This window comes from Lynx rufus, unplaced genomic scaffold (genome assembly GCF_022079265.1).
Source record: "Lynx rufus isolate CCGP_SWC_20201006 ecotype Redwood Valley unplaced genomic scaffold, mLynRuf1.p SCAF_24, whole genome shotgun sequence".
NCBI lineage: Eukaryota > Metazoa > Chordata > Mammalia > Carnivora > Felidae > Lynx > Lynx rufus.
The window spans coordinates 18,418,111-18,435,054 of record NW_025814839.1 but is presented as its reverse complement, the minus strand read 5'-3'; the positions used below and the strand labels follow the sequence as shown (position 1 = coordinate 18,435,054).

Below are 16,944 nucleotides of genomic sequence, written 5' to 3'. Positions count from 1 at the left end.
TGTCTGTTTCGGCAGATAGTTTCACCTGCATGTTGTCATATCATTCTCATTCCAGGTGCTCTCCTGCCTGCACCTTTGAGGATGCAAGTTAGAGGTGAAGCATTCTCGGGTCCTGCTGGAGGAGGTGGTTTTGGAGGTAGAAAGGGTCCAAGATGGTGGAGAGGAGAGGGTGAGTTGAGAGACACCAGATGGGATGTGGAGGATGGGAGAGTTGGACATTGGGTGTGTGTGGGGGAGGGCGGGTCCCCTCTCTCCAGTGAGGCACCCAGAGGATCCCTGAACCCGGAATGAGGCAGTGAAAACAATGAGTGAACAAGATTCTTCTTGCCGTGGCTCCGGGTCGTGTGGGTGGAGAGGGACCAAGATAGAGAGGCCTCGTGGGAGGTACCTGCGCCTTTGGGGCCGGGTCCAGGAAACAGCTGGGGAGCTGGTTGCGGGGAGGCAGATCCTGAAACTGGACGACCGGGCGCAAGGGCCTCAGTACCTAAGGCGGGCCCGGGAGCCCGCGGGGCGGGGACCGCCCCAACCCCGCTCTGGGCGCGGCGAGTCGGCACACGAGGGCAGAAGCTTCCGCTCCCGCCGCCGCGCAGGGCGCAGGCCCGCACTTGCAAGCCCGGGACCGGGGACTTGAAAGCGGCCGGCGCGCCGCCCGGACCTGCCCCGCGGGGCGTCACCGCGGCGCTTTAGGCGGGAGCAGAAGGAAAATCTCTGCTTGGGGGAGTGCGGGGGAGGAGAGAGGCTCGGGACAGACCCAGAGCGCAGCCGGGGGAGACTTTGCGGGCGGGGAGGCAAGGAGGCTGCCACGCGGGGGCCGAGTTTAAGAAAGCCACGAGCTCTCTGAGCCCGTTTCCCAGTCTGTAAGAAAGCATCATTGCCCCATCCACTTCCAGACCCTGTCTGTGTCGGGCGCTTTACTTTCTTCTAGCTCATCTAATCTTGCGAAAGCCTTGTATTATTCCCATTTTGCGGAAGACTGAGGCTCAGACAGAGGAAGAAACTTGCCCCAGTTAACAAAGGATGTGCGATAGGATTCGGAAACAGGGTTCAGTATGCTGCCTCTTTTGTGGCTGCAAGAACTTGGATTGTGGAAGAAACTCAATATTTATTAAGCTCCTTCTGTGCGCGAGTAAAAGTTCCCACGCATTGCCTCATTTAACAACCGCTTGGAGTATTTGCTATTAACGCCCCCATTTAACAGATGAAGAAATTGAGGTAAGAGAGCTATTTTTTCCTTTAAACCTGCCCAAGGCCTTACAGGTGACCATGTGGAGGGTGAACCCGAACAGACTGACTCTAGAGCACCCTTTTTTTTTTAACCACTACGATGAACCAAACAGGGAAAAACGGTTTGCAAACTTCTATTCTGATCATTACCGCTGCGGTCGAGCCCGCGAGTGGGTCACGACCGGAGTGAGGGTGGAGCAAGTCTCATTGGGCGCCTGGCCCACTTCAGCCCTGCCAAAGCCCTGCTTTGGGACTCGGAGGCGGGGCCCCTCGCCCCGCCCTTCACCTGCTGGCCCCGCCCTTCGTTCGGACCAATAAAGTGCCCTGCAGGGGCGGGCCCAGGTGAGGAAGGGGTGCGTGGGCGGGGCCTGGTGCGTGAGTGGCAGGCGCGGCGCGCGCTCCGGGAGGGGAGGGCGTGCGCAGCCGGCTCCGCCCCTCGGGCCTAGCGGCAGAGCCGGGCGGGCCCCGCACAGCCGGGGCGGTGGCGGCGCTGGGGAGAGGGCGGGCCGGGGCGGGGCTGCCGGGTGGCCGGGGCGGGGCCACGCCCGAGCCCCGCGTCCCGCTCCGATGGCCGCCCCCGGCTCCCCGCGCTGCCCCCTCTCCCCCGGGCCGCGCCCCGGGGCCCCGCACTGACGGCCCATGGCGCCGCCCGCCGCCCGCCTCGCCCTGCTCTCCGCCGCCGCGCTCACGCTGGCGGCCCGGCCCGCGCCCAGCCCCGGCCTCGGCCCCGGACCCGGTGAGTGAGCGAGCCCCGGCGCCCGCCCTGCGCCGAGCTCGCCCGAGGGGCGACGCGGGCCGGCCCGCCTGGGGGGGCCCAACCCGTAGCTCCCACCTCCCGGGACTCCTTCTCCCAGCCCCTCAGCGACGCCCCCCGGCCGGGGCGGTCCTAGCCCCGGGACCCGAGACTCCCCCTCAGGCCCCTCGGTGACGCCCCCCGGGCCGGGGCGCCCTGTCTGCCCCAGTACCTATTCTAGGGATCCCTTCGCCAAGCTCCTCAGCGACGCCTCCCGGGCTGGCAAGTCTCCCCAGCCTGAGGACCCGGGACCCCCTGCTCAAGTTCCTCAGCGTCTCCCCTCGGGCCGGGATGCCCCCTCTGCCCCAGCACCTCTGGGATCCCGCCCCGTCTCTCAGTGGCGTACCCTCCCTCGAGACGCTACACCCCCTCCCCAAGGGCCTCAGCGACACCCCCGGGCCAGGATCCCTTCGCGAGACCCACGACGACGTCCCCCGCGTCCCCAGCCCTCGTGTGCCTCCCGGCTCAGGAGCGGGTGCGGAGGCGAGCGGAGCGGGCGCCCAGCCCCTCTGCCAGGTCCCCGGCTGCGCCCGCCTGCCCAGCACTGTACTTTCTGCCTCTCGAGGAGTCGAGTTGATTTGCCTGCCCTGCAAGAGGCAGGTCCGAGGCTCGGGACGACCCGCTGTACCCAGCCGGGACGCCCCCTCCTTACCTCCGGGGCGCTTGAGCTTCCCCAAACTCAGGTGCGGGCCTAGCTTGGTGAGGGGAAGGAAGGGGTGATGGGAAACCTCCCCTACAGATCTTAGGGTGCTTATCCCGAGGGTGCAGTGCAGAGCCCCTTGTCCCAGGTAATCCCACACTTTTAACAGTCACCCACTCCCAGGCCAAGGCTAAGGCCAGGGCTTCCCGAGGTGGGGCCCTGGACTAGGATGGAAGCGGGGTCTTTGCTTAGCTTCCATCCACACCCATCTTCGCAGAACTCTCTCCAAGTTGAAGAGCAGGCACGAGGGCGTTGTCTGGCCTGGTTACATTTCTCTGCAGGTTGTTTGGGTGTTGAGAGTTGGGCATTCGTGAAAGGGACGGGAAGGGTTCATTACAGGTTTGCCGGAGTAGGAAAACCGGCTAAGGGTTCTCCACCCAAAGTCGCAGACTGTGTTGCTGGAATGACAGGAGTTTGTTGCTGAAAGAAAACTCAGTTGCTTTGTTTACCTACCAGCTTGGATTAGTAAAAAAAAAAAAAGGGGGGGGGAGGTGGTAGAACTTGGTATTGTCACTTACTGTGTGATTTTGGGCCATGACTCTGCTCTCAGAACCTCAGTTTCCTCATCTGTAAAGGAGAGATAATGAGAACTCCCTTTGCCTGATGTGGTAACACCCACATACAGAAGGCAGTCAATAAACATATTTTAATAATACTTTTTATAGTGCTTCACAGTTCACCAAGTGCTAGACACCTCATTTGCCCTGAGAATGCTATGAGCTTCCAGTCTGGCTAAGCCCTGTAAAAGGCAAAGCTTGGCTTTAGATCAATAGAAAGGGGTCTCCAAGTACTGTTAACTTTAGGCTCAGGAAGTGGTTTCTGAGTGATCGGCAGCTTTGTTGGGGGCTTCTGCAAAAACTGCTACAGAAGTTTGATCTCTTCTGCTATTTGCCGTATGAGAAGAATGAAGGAGGATCTTTCCGAGAGCCAGGATATGTCAACATAACTGTAACCTAGTAACCCCTTAGTTCCACTTTGCCATCTGTGTGTGGTCAGGATTTAATGTCCTCTATGGAGAGAGAGGTATGGGTGGAAATAAACTGGTTCCCCTTCTGGAAAGGGCAGAGTAGTAGCTCTGAAAAGCGTTAAGTGACTCAACTCTGCTTATGTTTGTTAGAAGGTGGCATCCTCTCCTCAGACATCCTTGCTTTGCTAGGAGGGGTCAGATGCAGCAGCTCTTAGGCAGTTTGAACCTGAAACCTTGGTGCGCTTTTTTTTAGGAGTGTGAGTTAGAGACAAATAAATAACCATTGTGAGATGATTTATGAGAAGTGGCCCAAGTTCCTGCTCCAGTAAGCCTCACCAGCTCTGTTTCCTACCATCTTGGTATACCAGGGCTTTTGTGCCCTGGTCAGGATTTTCCTCTTTAGTTCCAGAAGCAGTTTTAGGGAGATACCACATGGTCTTCAGCATCACATCCTGTCTCAAGCCTGCCTACTAGTTTCTTAAATCCTTGAGGATATGCCAAACTTGCCATTTTATATTTTTTGATACTGTAATTTTCTCTGAAATTTTGTGGATGGAAAAAATTATTTCAATACTTATATTCTGCACAATTTTGTAATATTTAAATTACTGGTGGTTTGCATTTTTGAATGCTGACTTTATAAAAACAGTTAGCTCATTCCCCATCAATGCTAGTTCTAATTACAGTGTATAACCAACCCCAAATGATCTCCCTTCTCCTCTCCATTCTTCCTTTGAGATTCTCTCCCTTCCTTCACAACTGATAAGGACAGAAGTTGATGGTGGAATCTAGACTTTCCTTTCTAGGAGGAAGGTAGCCAGGGCCCTAGGGCTAATGAGCTCTCTGAAGTGGGCTCCCATTTGGAATTTACTGACCTGCAGGGGAGAGCCTAGAGGTAGGAAAAGTAGAGAAGGCTGGGCGGAATTGTGCTATCTCAGCTTTCCACCTAAGGCAAACTACCTGCTGGGCTGTTTCACTGCCTTTGGGGGCTGTCAGGTGTGCATCCACAGAGCTTCTCAACTCAGGTTACATTTGCTGTGAATACCTTATGATGCTCATTCTCCTCTAAATCCTCATCTGGTATTCATCCTGTTAGCCAGTAGTATGTCTTGCTGTAGAACCTGTAAGTTCAGTGAACAGTGACTGCTTCATACAGTATAGAGCCCTGTCCCTCTGAGGGACTTCATTAATGTTAGTTTACCTGAATGCAACACAGGGGCTGATAGGAGTGAAGAGGACTAACATGCTTTCATGTCGACTCATTATTTGTATGCTTTGAGTATTTCAAGAAACACAAACCTGTCAAAATTGACCTGATATCAAAGAACTCTGGTGTTTCTATGAAAATTTGTTTGGGCTCCTAGACAAAGATATTTCTGTGTTTGAGATATGCGGTGGTGTGCCTGGGTGGCTCAGTTGGTTGAATGTCCAACTCTTGATTTCAGCTCAAGTCGTGATCTCATGGTTTGTTCGTGGGTTCAAGCCCCATGTCAGGCTCCACGATGACAGTGCAGAGCCTGCTTGGGATTCTCTCTCTCTCTCTCTCTCTCTCTCTCTCTCAGAATAAATAAATAACTTAAAAAATAAAAATAAAGAAATTAATGTTTGAGATATGCAATGAGACCTTTTATAAATCTGAAAGCACAAAGAAGTTCCATTTAGGCTCACTACTAATAAACAACAAGTTGGTGTACTTAATATAGACATTATTGATAATATCACTATTTAGCATAGTTAAAGCAACGGCAATAAATGATGAAGATAAAATATATTGCTTTAGATACCTTTACAATAAACAGATTAGGGATTTTTGGTGATGGGCAATGTAACATCTTTAGTTTAGAATTTGGGGGCCTCTAATGCCATCTGAGGGCCTAGGTCAGATGTTAGCAGACATTTTTTTTTTAATTTTAAAAAATGTTTTTATTTATTTTTGAGAGAGAGAGAGAGACTGACTGAGCACAAGCAGGGGTGGGGCAGAGAGACGGGGAGACACAGAATCCGAAGCAGGCTTCAGGCTCTGAGCTGTCAGCACAGAGCCCGACAGAGGGCTTAAACTCGTGAACCATGAGATCATGACCTGAGCTGAAGTCAGAAGCTTAACTGACTGAGCCACCCAGGTGCTCCATTTTTTTTTTTTTCTTGAGAGAGAAAGAGCATGCATGAGCTGGGAAGAGGGAGAGAGAGAGAGAGAGAGAGAGAGAGAGAGAGAGAGAGAGAGAGAGAGAATCCCAAGCACGCTCCACACTTAGTGCAGAGCCTGATGCAGGGTGCAGTCCTACAACCCTGAGATCTTGACCTGAGCCGAAATCAAGAGTCAGATGTTCAACCAACTGAGCCACCCAGGTGCCCCTGCAGACATTTTTTGTAAAGGGCAGTAAATAATTTGGGCTTTGTGGGCTCTGTACTGTCTCTGTTGCAATTACTCCACTCTGACTTTGTAGGGCAAAAGCAGCCAGAGACAAATATAAATGAATGGGCATGGCTATATTCTAATAAAACTTTAGGGACACTGAAATTTGAAAATTTCATATAATTTTTATGTGTCACAAAATACTATTCATTTTTTTAAAAGGTTATTTGTTTATTTATTTTGGCGGGGGAGCGGGGAGAGAGAACATGTGCAGGAGCAGGTGAGTGACAAAGAGAGAGGGAAAGAGAATCTCGAGCAGGCTCGGCTTGAACTCACAAACCATGAGATCATGACCTGAGCCGGAATCAAGAGTCGGTCCCTTAACCGAGCCACCCAGGTGCCCCCAGAATATCGTTCTTTTGATTGTTTTCAATCATTTAAAATTTCAAAAACCATTCTTAGCTCATGGGCTATACAAAGTCAGGGAGTGGGCCAGATTGGGCCCAAGGCTATACTTGGCTGAGTGCTACTCAAGGTCCATGTGTATTGATTTTTTTCCAGTGTTCACTGGTCTGGAAAGGTGAAAAGGAGGCTTGATTTTGGTGAAAAAATGAACCATTTTCCTTTTACTATTAACTAATTTTAAGAGACATACAGTAGAAATGATTAAAATGGTAAATTTTATGTATATTTAACCACAATTTTTTTAAAAAGCTACATGAGGGGAAGTTCATGCACATACATTTGGATCTTTAATAATGCTTTAAAAAATGCCTTAAGAAGAAATTCAGTATGGTTCAGCGTGTGCTACATACAGAAAATAGTGTCTGCCTTGGAACTGGCCCATGTTTGTTCAACTATGCAGATGTTGCTTGGAGCAAACGGTTGAGAGATCTGTTTCTCAGAGGAAAGCCCAGGCAGCAGGTGGCACCAGCCTGAGACACAGAAAAACAGCCAGAAAAAAAAAAAAAAAAAAAAAGGAGAAGAGGAAGAAGAAAACAAACTTCTATCACTTTCCTAAACAATTGAATTTTATTTTCATGGTTCTGTCCTCATTTTTAAAGTGGCCTTTAAAACACAACAATGTGCTTAGCATGGCTGATTATTTTGTTTTAATTAAAACATTTTTGAAAAACAAAGTGAAGCATTCAAACATACCAAGTTGATTGTGTTTGTACTGTGGAACAGTTAATGCAAAACACTTGAGAGAGGCCGGAAGTTTGGATCTGTAGCTTTTGCCGAAGTTTTTGCCTCCTGAATTAGGACAACAGAGGAGGAAATGAATGTGTCCCATAGAAAACTACCTATGGAGGTTTTGAGGTGAGATCTCCCCAAGCCCCCTGATGCCACTTGGCAAGTTGGTTTCTGGCTGGCTCACTGTGCGGGGCCCCTGAGTGGGGCAGAACAATGACTGACATTCCTTCCATATTCAGTTTGACCTTGAGAGTCCAGCTGGAACCCGGATGTGTTAGTCCAGGACGAGCAGCCCTAGTTCACTCTGTTTTTCCCTCTCTCTGTGGTCTTTAGTATTGTCTTCTCAAGATGACAGTGGCCTCTTCCCCAGACCTCACCTCTGAGACATTATCCTGGATTCCGACTGAACAGAGAAAGGAGAGAGGCCATTGTAGAAATGTCAGAAGGGTGTTCATACTTCTCAAAAATAGCCACTATATAGAAGTTTGCTTCTCCTCCTCCAAGGAAATCCCCTGCTCCCTACTCCTCCCACCCGCTTTTAATCTTCTTTCTAGGAAAACACCTTCCCTAGCCTGGACTTGGAACAGTTTTTTTGGTGTGTGTGTGTGTGTGTGTGTGTGTGTTATGATTTTATTTTTAAGTAACCTCTACACCCAACGTGGGGCTTGAACTTACAACCTTGAGATTCGAGTTGCAAGCTCCACCAACTGAGCCAGCCAGGCACCCTGGCCTTGTAAGTTTGAAGACAAATGAAGTTGGGTGCTGGGAAGCATCTCTCACAGACAAAAGATTTTAGGCCATCTGACATGCAAGGTTGCCTTTATTCCTCTCGATTATAACAGGACCTTCTAGGGGCTGCTCCTCTGCTAGGCCCAGCCTCCAGTTTCTCTTGCCACTGATTTAATCCTTGGCAAGTTGCCAAAGCATTAAACTTTTATTGTTCAATTTACCACAAGGGCGGGCCCTGCTTCTAGTGGGCTGGGGAGCCTGCAGCCGCTTCCAAACCCCAGTGTCACACCACATTAGCAACTTCAGACTTTGAGGGCGGGATTTCTTTCAGTTTGGTTAGATTCTTGGTTAGAACCAGAGCAGTATACTCACACTCAAAAGTTTGAAAGCTAGGAAATAGTAAAAACTGCAGAAGCAACTTTTAAAGACGATCCAAAATGGTTGCAGCATCAGCATGTACAACTCACTCTGCGTGGTTTCTTCATGCCTTCCAAGCAGATAGGTTAAATGGCTGTCCGTGTTCCTTGGTGGCCTAAAGTTGCGTGAAAACATGGCGACCAAGCAGTCCTCTTCTACGATGGTAGCGATCCTTAACCAGTGCCATCACAGTATGTAAATTACTTGCTGCTGTTCAATCTATAAAAATTCATCTTCAAAGATGATTATTGGGCTGGTAAAAATATTTTTAATAATGACCACAGAAGCCATATTTGTTTTTCTTTGATGTTCTTCCGAAGACTCTTCTGGTTTTAATCAGATTGTTCCCACATAAAATACAGTGGAAATCTACAATAATAAAATCCCTATTCCTATGTCTATGGGGAAATAAACAGGATGGGGACTGTCCTTTTAAGGGGCTTTCCCCTTCCCTTTCCCCAGACTCAAAGCCTCTATTACTGGTGGGTGTTTTGGCATCAGTTAAGGGCCTTCAATCCTTCCCTCCCTCCATGTTTTGCTCTTTCATTAAAGTGTTTCTGTTGTCTAATTATATCCTTTCAATCAAATTAGAGACTGCAGCATCTGGTGAGGGCCGTAACTGCCGCCATCTGCACCTCGTATATACAGGCCTTTTCAGCTGAGAATCACTCAACTTCCAAATGGCAGGAAGAGATTTGGAAAAAGTTTAGTTGGAAGGGAGGTTAACTTAAAAGGAACGTCTTCAAAGGCTGTGTACGACGCCCTGCTTGCTGTGATGTGCGCACTGCCATGCAGAGCTTCATTGGCTTGGCTCACCAAAGATTCTTCTCTAGCACTTGTGGCAGATGAGGGGTTTTTGATTGTCTTAGCTGAAATGACTAGGCCTCTCATCCTTATTACGGGCTTGAGGGCATCCAGGGCAAGCTGAGAATTTTTCCCTTGAGAAGAATCTTTTGTTATGTGACCACTGGTTAATGGATATGACACTTTCTGTTTATTTGACCATTTCTTCTAATTCAGTGGTTTCAACTGGAGGAGATTTTGCCCCCAGGGGACATTTGGCAATATCTGGACACATTTTTGATTGTCATAACTCAGGGTGGGGTGGGGTGGGGTAGAGTATACTACTGGCATCTAGCGGGTGGAAGCCAGGGATGCTGCTAAAATAAACACCCTACAATGCACGGGATGGCCCCGCCAATGAATTATTTGACTCCAAATGTTAATAGTGCTAAGGTTGAGAAACCCCATCCTAATTGTGTTATTCTTTTGTCCTTCCCTTCACTGTGGCCTAGGAGGAGGCAACTCTGATCAACATTTTGTTGATTACTCTTAAGAAAGTAGATTCTTGGGGCGCCTGGGTGGCTTGGTCGGTTAAGCGTCCGACTTCAGCTCCGGTCATGATCTCACAGTCCGTGATTTCAAGCCCCACGTCGGGCTCTGTGCTGACAGCTCAGAGCCTGGAGCCTGTTTCAGATTCTGTGTCTCCCTCTCTCTCTGCTCCTCCCCTGTTCATGCTCTGTCTCTCTCTGTCTCAAAAATAAATAAACGTTAAAAAAAAAAAATTAGGGGCGCCTGGGTGGTGCAGTCGGTTAAGCGTCCGACTTCAGCCAGGTCACAATCTCGCGGTCCGTGAGTTCGAGCCCCGCGTCAGGCTCTGGGCTGATGGCTCAGAGCCTGGAGCCTGTTTCCGATTCTGTGTCTCCCTCTCTCTCTGCCCCCCCCCCCATTCATGCTCTGTCTCTCTCTGTCCCAAAAATAAATAAACGTTGAAAAAAAAAATTTAAAAAAGAAAAAAAAAAAGAAAGTAGATTCTTCATTATCCATATCTGAGGTCCATATGCATTTCTGTGGACAGTGTTTTGGGAACCTAAATGGAGTAAGGTCATCTGAGATTCACCATGTTTCTACTCTCTAGAGGAAGATCGCCAGATTAAATACAGGGCATTCAGTTAAATTTGAATGTCAGATAAACAATGAATAATTTCTTTTGCATAAATCTTTCTCATACAGTATTTGGGAATACTTACCTTAAAAAAGTACTTTGATCAGTCGTTTATCTGCCATTCAAATTTAACTGGGCATCCTGTATTTTCATTTGCTGAATCTGGCAACCCTGCTATAGCTCTGTGAAACTTTATACCTTTGACTATGAAATCAATCTGTTGGTCACTGTCTACCCTTATTGCTGTGGCTGGCCTAGACATGACAGCTTCTGCTTGTGTTTGTTTATAAATTAGTGCTACACTGAGTCTTTCCTTCTGCCCAAAACTGTCTCCCTGGCTAGAGCTTCTGAAACTTGTCACTTGAATCATATTTTTACCTTGGGACCAACTAACAAGTGCCTATCAAATGCCTACTGTTTGTATGCCCAGCATCTCTGACTAGGACTCAGGCCTGTGCCAATTCATAAAAGACGACCACTTTGTTGCTTTGGGTTTTATTTTAAAGATGTGCTCTAGGGCTGGGTGTTATATGTAAGTGAGGAATCACTACTCCTGAAATCAATGTCACACTCTATGTTAACTAACTAGAATTTAAATAAAATTTTGGAAAAGAAAAAAAAATAATAAAAAAGTTATGCTTTAGGGACATGCTGTGGACCTGCTCGTTAGCTCCCCACTCAAGAACTCTTATTTGACCATCCCATATCAACCAAGGGAAGCTGAATAGCCCATAGCCTGGCTTCCATGGAGCGTTGGCTGCCCTCCAGGACTCCATTATAGGGGAACTTTCTTGCCATCTGAAATTAAAAATAGGGCACAGGCAATACTGATGAAACTTGTCCAGAAGCTGGATTATATCAGTTTGTTTTATCTTCTTTTATACTGATTGAGAGCTTCAGACAGTGTAAAATAGGGTTGGTCGAGAGATGGGGAGGCGAAGTGGATTTGTGCCAGGTGTCTCCTGCTTAAAGCAAACTCAGAATATAAAATGTATGTTTTCATTACAAAGGTGGTTGATTATTCTCTATTACATGGCTTCACCATAGAGTTCCTTTAAATAGCAGATTCCTCTGGCTTAAATAGCAAGTATTTGATTTTCAAGTACTTGATTTTACCTAAACTTTCCTGGAACTTCTCATATTCTCATAAGTCATCGCGAGGTAAGTCATGATTCCTCACCAACTTATGGTGAGGAAACCAGGGCATTCAATATGTCTGTAATGCATTTTCCCCCCAGGTCCCCCATATACCTGCTTCCCTTATTCAGCTAACATTCGCCAGTCATGTTCTGAGGGGTCTGTACTTGTTGCAGATACAAAGATGAGATGCACAAGAAACTCACGGGCTAGTGGAAGCGGGACCAGGTGCTTCTTAAGCAATTACAGTTCAAGGTGATAAAGTCTGACCAGGCTGTGGGACTTGTTTTAGAGCTCCCAGTTTCTATAGGAGTATAGTGCTATCTATTGTAGACATGACCTTTCAAATAGTGCTCCATCTTTTTATCTTGTTTTTGTTTCTTTTAAAGTTGATTTATAAGGCGCTAAGTTATTTTCCATCAGAGAACTGGATTTTGAATTTTAAAACATCTGAAGATTTAAAATATCTTAAGCATAAGTGAAAGCTAGTCTAGCATGAGATTTCATTTCAAGATTGAAGTAGATCCATTTGTATTCAAAGATTAACTCAAGAGAGGTACACGATCACCAAAGCAATAGAATATGTGCTGGTAGTGTTGGCAGTAGAATCCATGGTTAATTCGTGAAGCTAAAGTTCTTCTGACGGTTGACTTCTGTCTGAATGAGTCCATTCTTTCACTGAGGGTTGGCTTCATCTCTCTGTGTATGTTATAGAGCTAGATTCTTTCTCAAAAACTATCTTTTGGTCTTCAATTTGATTATTGTATGCATTTTTAATATCCTAAATGATAAATACAAATTCCTTGAGCACTGTGTATTCATGGTGTCTGTTCCTGGCAGAAACACAAGTCCTTCAGAGTGGCAACCGTGGCACATTTTCCAGTGGGCCCTGCCTGGGTAGGAGTAGAGCATATTCAAGATGAGAGCCAGATGGGAAAAGAGTGGTACCCAACCAGCACTGCATTCTGGGTTGTTTTCCAAAGTTTTATACAACAAATAATAAGGACTCCCCTCTGAAGTGTTTTCCTGGGTCTTCTGAACTTGAACCTCTGGTCCTATGCTTATGGTAGGTTCAATTTTCTTGGAATAGTCTTTTAAACAATTAAATATTTCATCTGTTAATAAAGACGAAGAAACTGGAGATTCAAATAGAAGACCTCAAGCGCCCTTCCAAAAGTATAAATTCTTTAGTTAAAATAACTTTGAGAGGCATGACTTTTTCTTCCATTACTGTTTTTAAGGACACTGTTTCCTTGAATAAAAAGAAAGATCTAAAACATTTTTGAATAAAAAGCTACTGATAACTTTAAGAACATTAGAGTGATTTTTTTTAGAGTGATTACTTTTATGGTAATTCCACTTTGGTCAAAAGTATAGCTTGTTCTGTGATCATTTCAACTGTTAATACATAGCCCAAGAACATGATCTGTGAATGTCGATCTTAATTTTAGATGACTGAATTTACAGCTGATTGAGTTTGTTTACAGCTCTTAAAAAGAAACTAAGGTAGATTAATTATAAAAACAACATGTGTTCAAGGTATCCTTTAACAAATTTTGATTATGGGAAATTGAGAACATATGCAAACATAGACGAATGTAAGGAAATCCCATATATCCATGTCCCGGCTTCAGTGAGTATCAGCCATGGTCAGTATTATTTCATTTGTACTGGCTTCATCTCCCCAACTAGATTATTTTGTAACAAATCTCAGATATATCATCTCATCCATAAGTATTTCAGTAAGTATCTCCAAATGATAAGAACTCTTGGGGCACCTGGGTGGCTCAGTTGGTTAAGCGTCTGACTTGGGCTCAGGTCATGATCTTGTGAGTTTGAGCCCCATGTCGGGCTCTGTGCTGACAGTTCAGAGCCTGGAGCCTGGAGCCTGCTTCGGATTCTGTGTCTCCCTCTCTTCTGCCCCTCCCCCACTCCCTCCCTCCCTCTCTCTCTCTCTCTCTCTCCTTCAAAACTAAATAAACCTTGAAAAAAAAACACACATAACTATTGACTTCAGCTCAGGTCATGATCTCTCTGTCAGGAGATCGAACCCCGCATCAGATTCTCTCTCTCTCCTTTCTGTCTCTCAAATAAATGAATAAATAAATAAATAATTAAAATTCTTTTAAAAAACACAGTACCATTACCATCATCACACTTAGAAAAACTAACAATTCCTTAATATCATCAAATACCCTGTTAGTAATCAATGTTCCAATTCCCCTGGTTGTCTCTTGGGTTGTTTTACTGTTCAACTCAGGATCTAAGCATGGTACAGTTAGGTGATATGACAAGAGTTTCTATTAACCTATAGGATTCCCTCTTTCTCTTTTTTCCTTGTTATTTATTTATTGAAGATGTAGTTTTGTTTAAGCAAAAAGGATGCTTAATGCTTAAGTACCTCTCTGATAGATTCAGGGCCCACATGGGAGTTGAATTTTGTTGTTGTTGTTGTTTTTTTGTTTGTTTTTTTTACCATAGAATTGTCACTTCCATTAGAGAAACATGTAGATTTAGAGGGTCTGATTTATTTTATTTTTATAAGATTTTTAAACATTTTTTAAAGATTTTATTTATTTATTTTTTATTAAATTTTTAAAAAATGTTTTATTTGTTTTTTGAGAAAGAGAGAGAGAGAGGCAGAGAGAGAGGGAGATGCAGAATCCAAAGCAGGCTTTAGGCTCTGAGCTGTCAGCACAGAGCCCAGTGCAGGACTCGAACTCACAAAGTTGGATGCTTAACCAACTGAGCCACCCAGGTGCCCCTGAAGATTTTATTTTTAAGTAACCTCCACACCCAATGTGGGACTTGAATTTACAACCCTGAGATCAAGAGTTGCATGCTCTCCTGACTGAGACAGCCAGGTGTCCCAGATTAAAAAATTTTGTTCATGTTTTTAGTTTATTTTTGAGAGAGAGAGTGTGTGTGTGTGTGAATGGGGGTGGGGCAGAGAGAGAGGGAGACACAGAATCTGAAGCAGGCTCCAGGCTCTGAGCTGTGGGCACAGAGCCTGACTTGGGGCTGGAACTCATAGACTGTGAGATCATGACCTGAACTGAAGTTAATGCTCAACCAACTGAGCCACCCAGGTGCCCAGGTGTCCCAGATTTAGAGAGTTTTAAGCTTGGAAGAGATTTTGAGCCATCAACACTCAAATCATCCCAGACTTTTGAACATCATCCCAGACTTTTGAACTTCATCATCCCAGACTTTTGAACTTCAGTTTCATTATGATAGAGTCTTGATATTTGAGTTTAGAGTGAAGGGCCATTGAGACTATCTGTCTCAAAACCCATTGTTTCACAGGTGAAGAAACAGAGGTCTCAAGTGTCCAGGTGATTTGCTCAAACCACATAGTGTCAGCTGGTTATCTGGTATGCTTTCCTCTTTATTCCAGTGATTTCCCATATGTACTATGTATACAGAAAATTATCCTGTCTCTAGTCTAGATCTGATAACCTACCTCCATGTGATCGTGGGAATCACCGCTCTTACCTCAGCCATGTCAGGGTAGGAAAATGTTGGAAATCACTGCCTTCCCACAGTCATGTGTCTCTTTACTCTTTACTTCAGGGTTCTGCACAGCTGAAATAAACATGCCTATAGCACTTCTGAGTGTGTGCAAAAATCCGTTTTTCCCAAGAGCATGCGCTTTGAAGATGTATCCACAAATTCCCACTGGATACCGATCTGTACCAGAAACCCAGGAGAGTAGGTGTATTGAGCAGACATTTGGCAACACTGTTGTATTGCTCCCTAAATGGGAGCTTTTTCCACCTCAGCCTTGTATTTCTAGAATTCTACCCACTTAACCAAATTTTAGAGATATCTTTAAAGGAACGGAAGATATTCCCGTTGGAAAATGTTTTCTGCTGTCTTATTTTAAGACATAAAATAATCGAATTTAGTGTTTATTGACTCATGTTGATTCCAAACTCGGTCAAACTCAGCTGAATTCTTCCAACGTAGGATCACTAGAGATGCTGAGTGGTCCTACATAGAACAGACATTTAACTTTGATGGATTAAAAACAGTGACTCCCATAAATATCATGGATAGAGATCCAACTAGTAATTTTACCAGAAAACTAGGAATATTCTGGACTCAGTATGAGAAAAAATTTTCTATTTCTCAATAGTATGGCTTCAGACAAATAGTGTAATTAGCAATTGACCTAGTTATAGAGCCTCATTGAGAACACAATCTTCAACTTTATTAAATCTCGTCAAAGAATAGAATGTCTTTTAGATTAACTGCTGTTTTCCTGCCTCTATCTCATATATGTCAAGTTTTAATTATTTTAAAAGAACATCTCATGGTTTTGAACATGAACTTTAAAAATGCTGTGCATATACAAGCTGGCAGAGTTCAGTTGGCTGGGACTTTATTAACTTGGCATTTTCCTCGTTTATAATACATACAGATATTGAGTTATATGATTCATTAGAACATATAAATAAAGATGTGTTTCATCACACAGTTGAAATTTTGATTAAGAAAAATCTATTTGTGGGGCACCTGGGTGCCTCAGTCAATTAAACTCTTGATTTTGACTCAGGTCATGATCTCATAGTTCCCAAGATCAAGCCCTATGTCCAGGTCTGTGCTGACAGCATGGAGCTTGCTTGGGATTCTGTGTCTCTCCCTCTCTCTGTGCCTCTCCCCTGCGTGTGCTCATGCATTCTCTTTCTTTCTCTTCAAATAAACATTAAAAAAATCTATTTGCTACATTATACCTTTTTTTAAACTTTTTTTTTAAGTTTATTTATTTTGAGGGGGGGAAGGGGCAGAGAGAGAGGGAAGGAGAGAATCCCAAGCAGGCTCCTTGCTGTCAGCGCAGAGCCCAATGTGGGGCTCAAACTCATGAATCATGAGATTGTGACCTAAGCTGAAGTCAAGAGTACGACGCTTAACCTACTGAGCCACCCAGGTGCCCCTTTTCTTACCTCTTATTCTTTTTTTTTTTTAATGTTTTATTTTTGAGAGAGACACAGATTGTGAGCAGGGGAGAGAGACAGAGACACAGACTCCAAAGTAGGCTCCAGACTCTGAGCCCAGAGCCCAGCACAGAGCCCACTGAGGGGCCTGAACCCATGAGCTGTGAGATCATGATCTAAGCCCAAGTTGGACGTGTAACCTCCTGAGCCACCCAGGTGCCCTATTTTTTTTTAATTAAAAAAAAAGTGTTCATTTTGTGAGGCACCTGGGTGGCTCAGTTGGTTAAGTGTCCAACTCTTGGTTTCAGCTCAGGTCATGATCTCACAGTTTGGTGGGGTTCAAGCCCCACATTGGGCTGTGTGCTAATAGCACAGAGCCTGCTTGGCATTCTCTCTCTCCTTCTCTCTCTCTCCCTCTCTCTGCCCCTCCCCCACTGTCTCTCTCAAAAAATAAATAAACATTAAAAAAACTTTTTAGAGGTAGAGGACATGCACAAGTGGGAGAGGGGCAGAGAGAGAGGGAAAGAGAGAATCCCAAGCAGGTTCTG

General features: G+C 45.5%; 1 protein-coding gene across 2 annotated transcripts in view; it reads left to right on the top strand.

Annotated features, from left to right (window-relative positions):
- Nucleotides 1-1,863: 1,863 nt before the first annotated feature.
- Nucleotides 1,864-16,944, top strand: part of KREMEN1 (kringle containing transmembrane protein 1) — a 73,944-nt gene continuing 58,863 nt past the window's right edge. For both annotated transcript variants that reach the window (XM_047087936.1, XM_047087935.1), the window contains exon 1: nt 1,864-1,960. In XM_047087936.1, coding sequence (XP_046943892.1) covers nt 1,864-1,960 — 97 coding nt within the window. The remainder of the gene's footprint in view (nt 1,961-16,944) is intronic.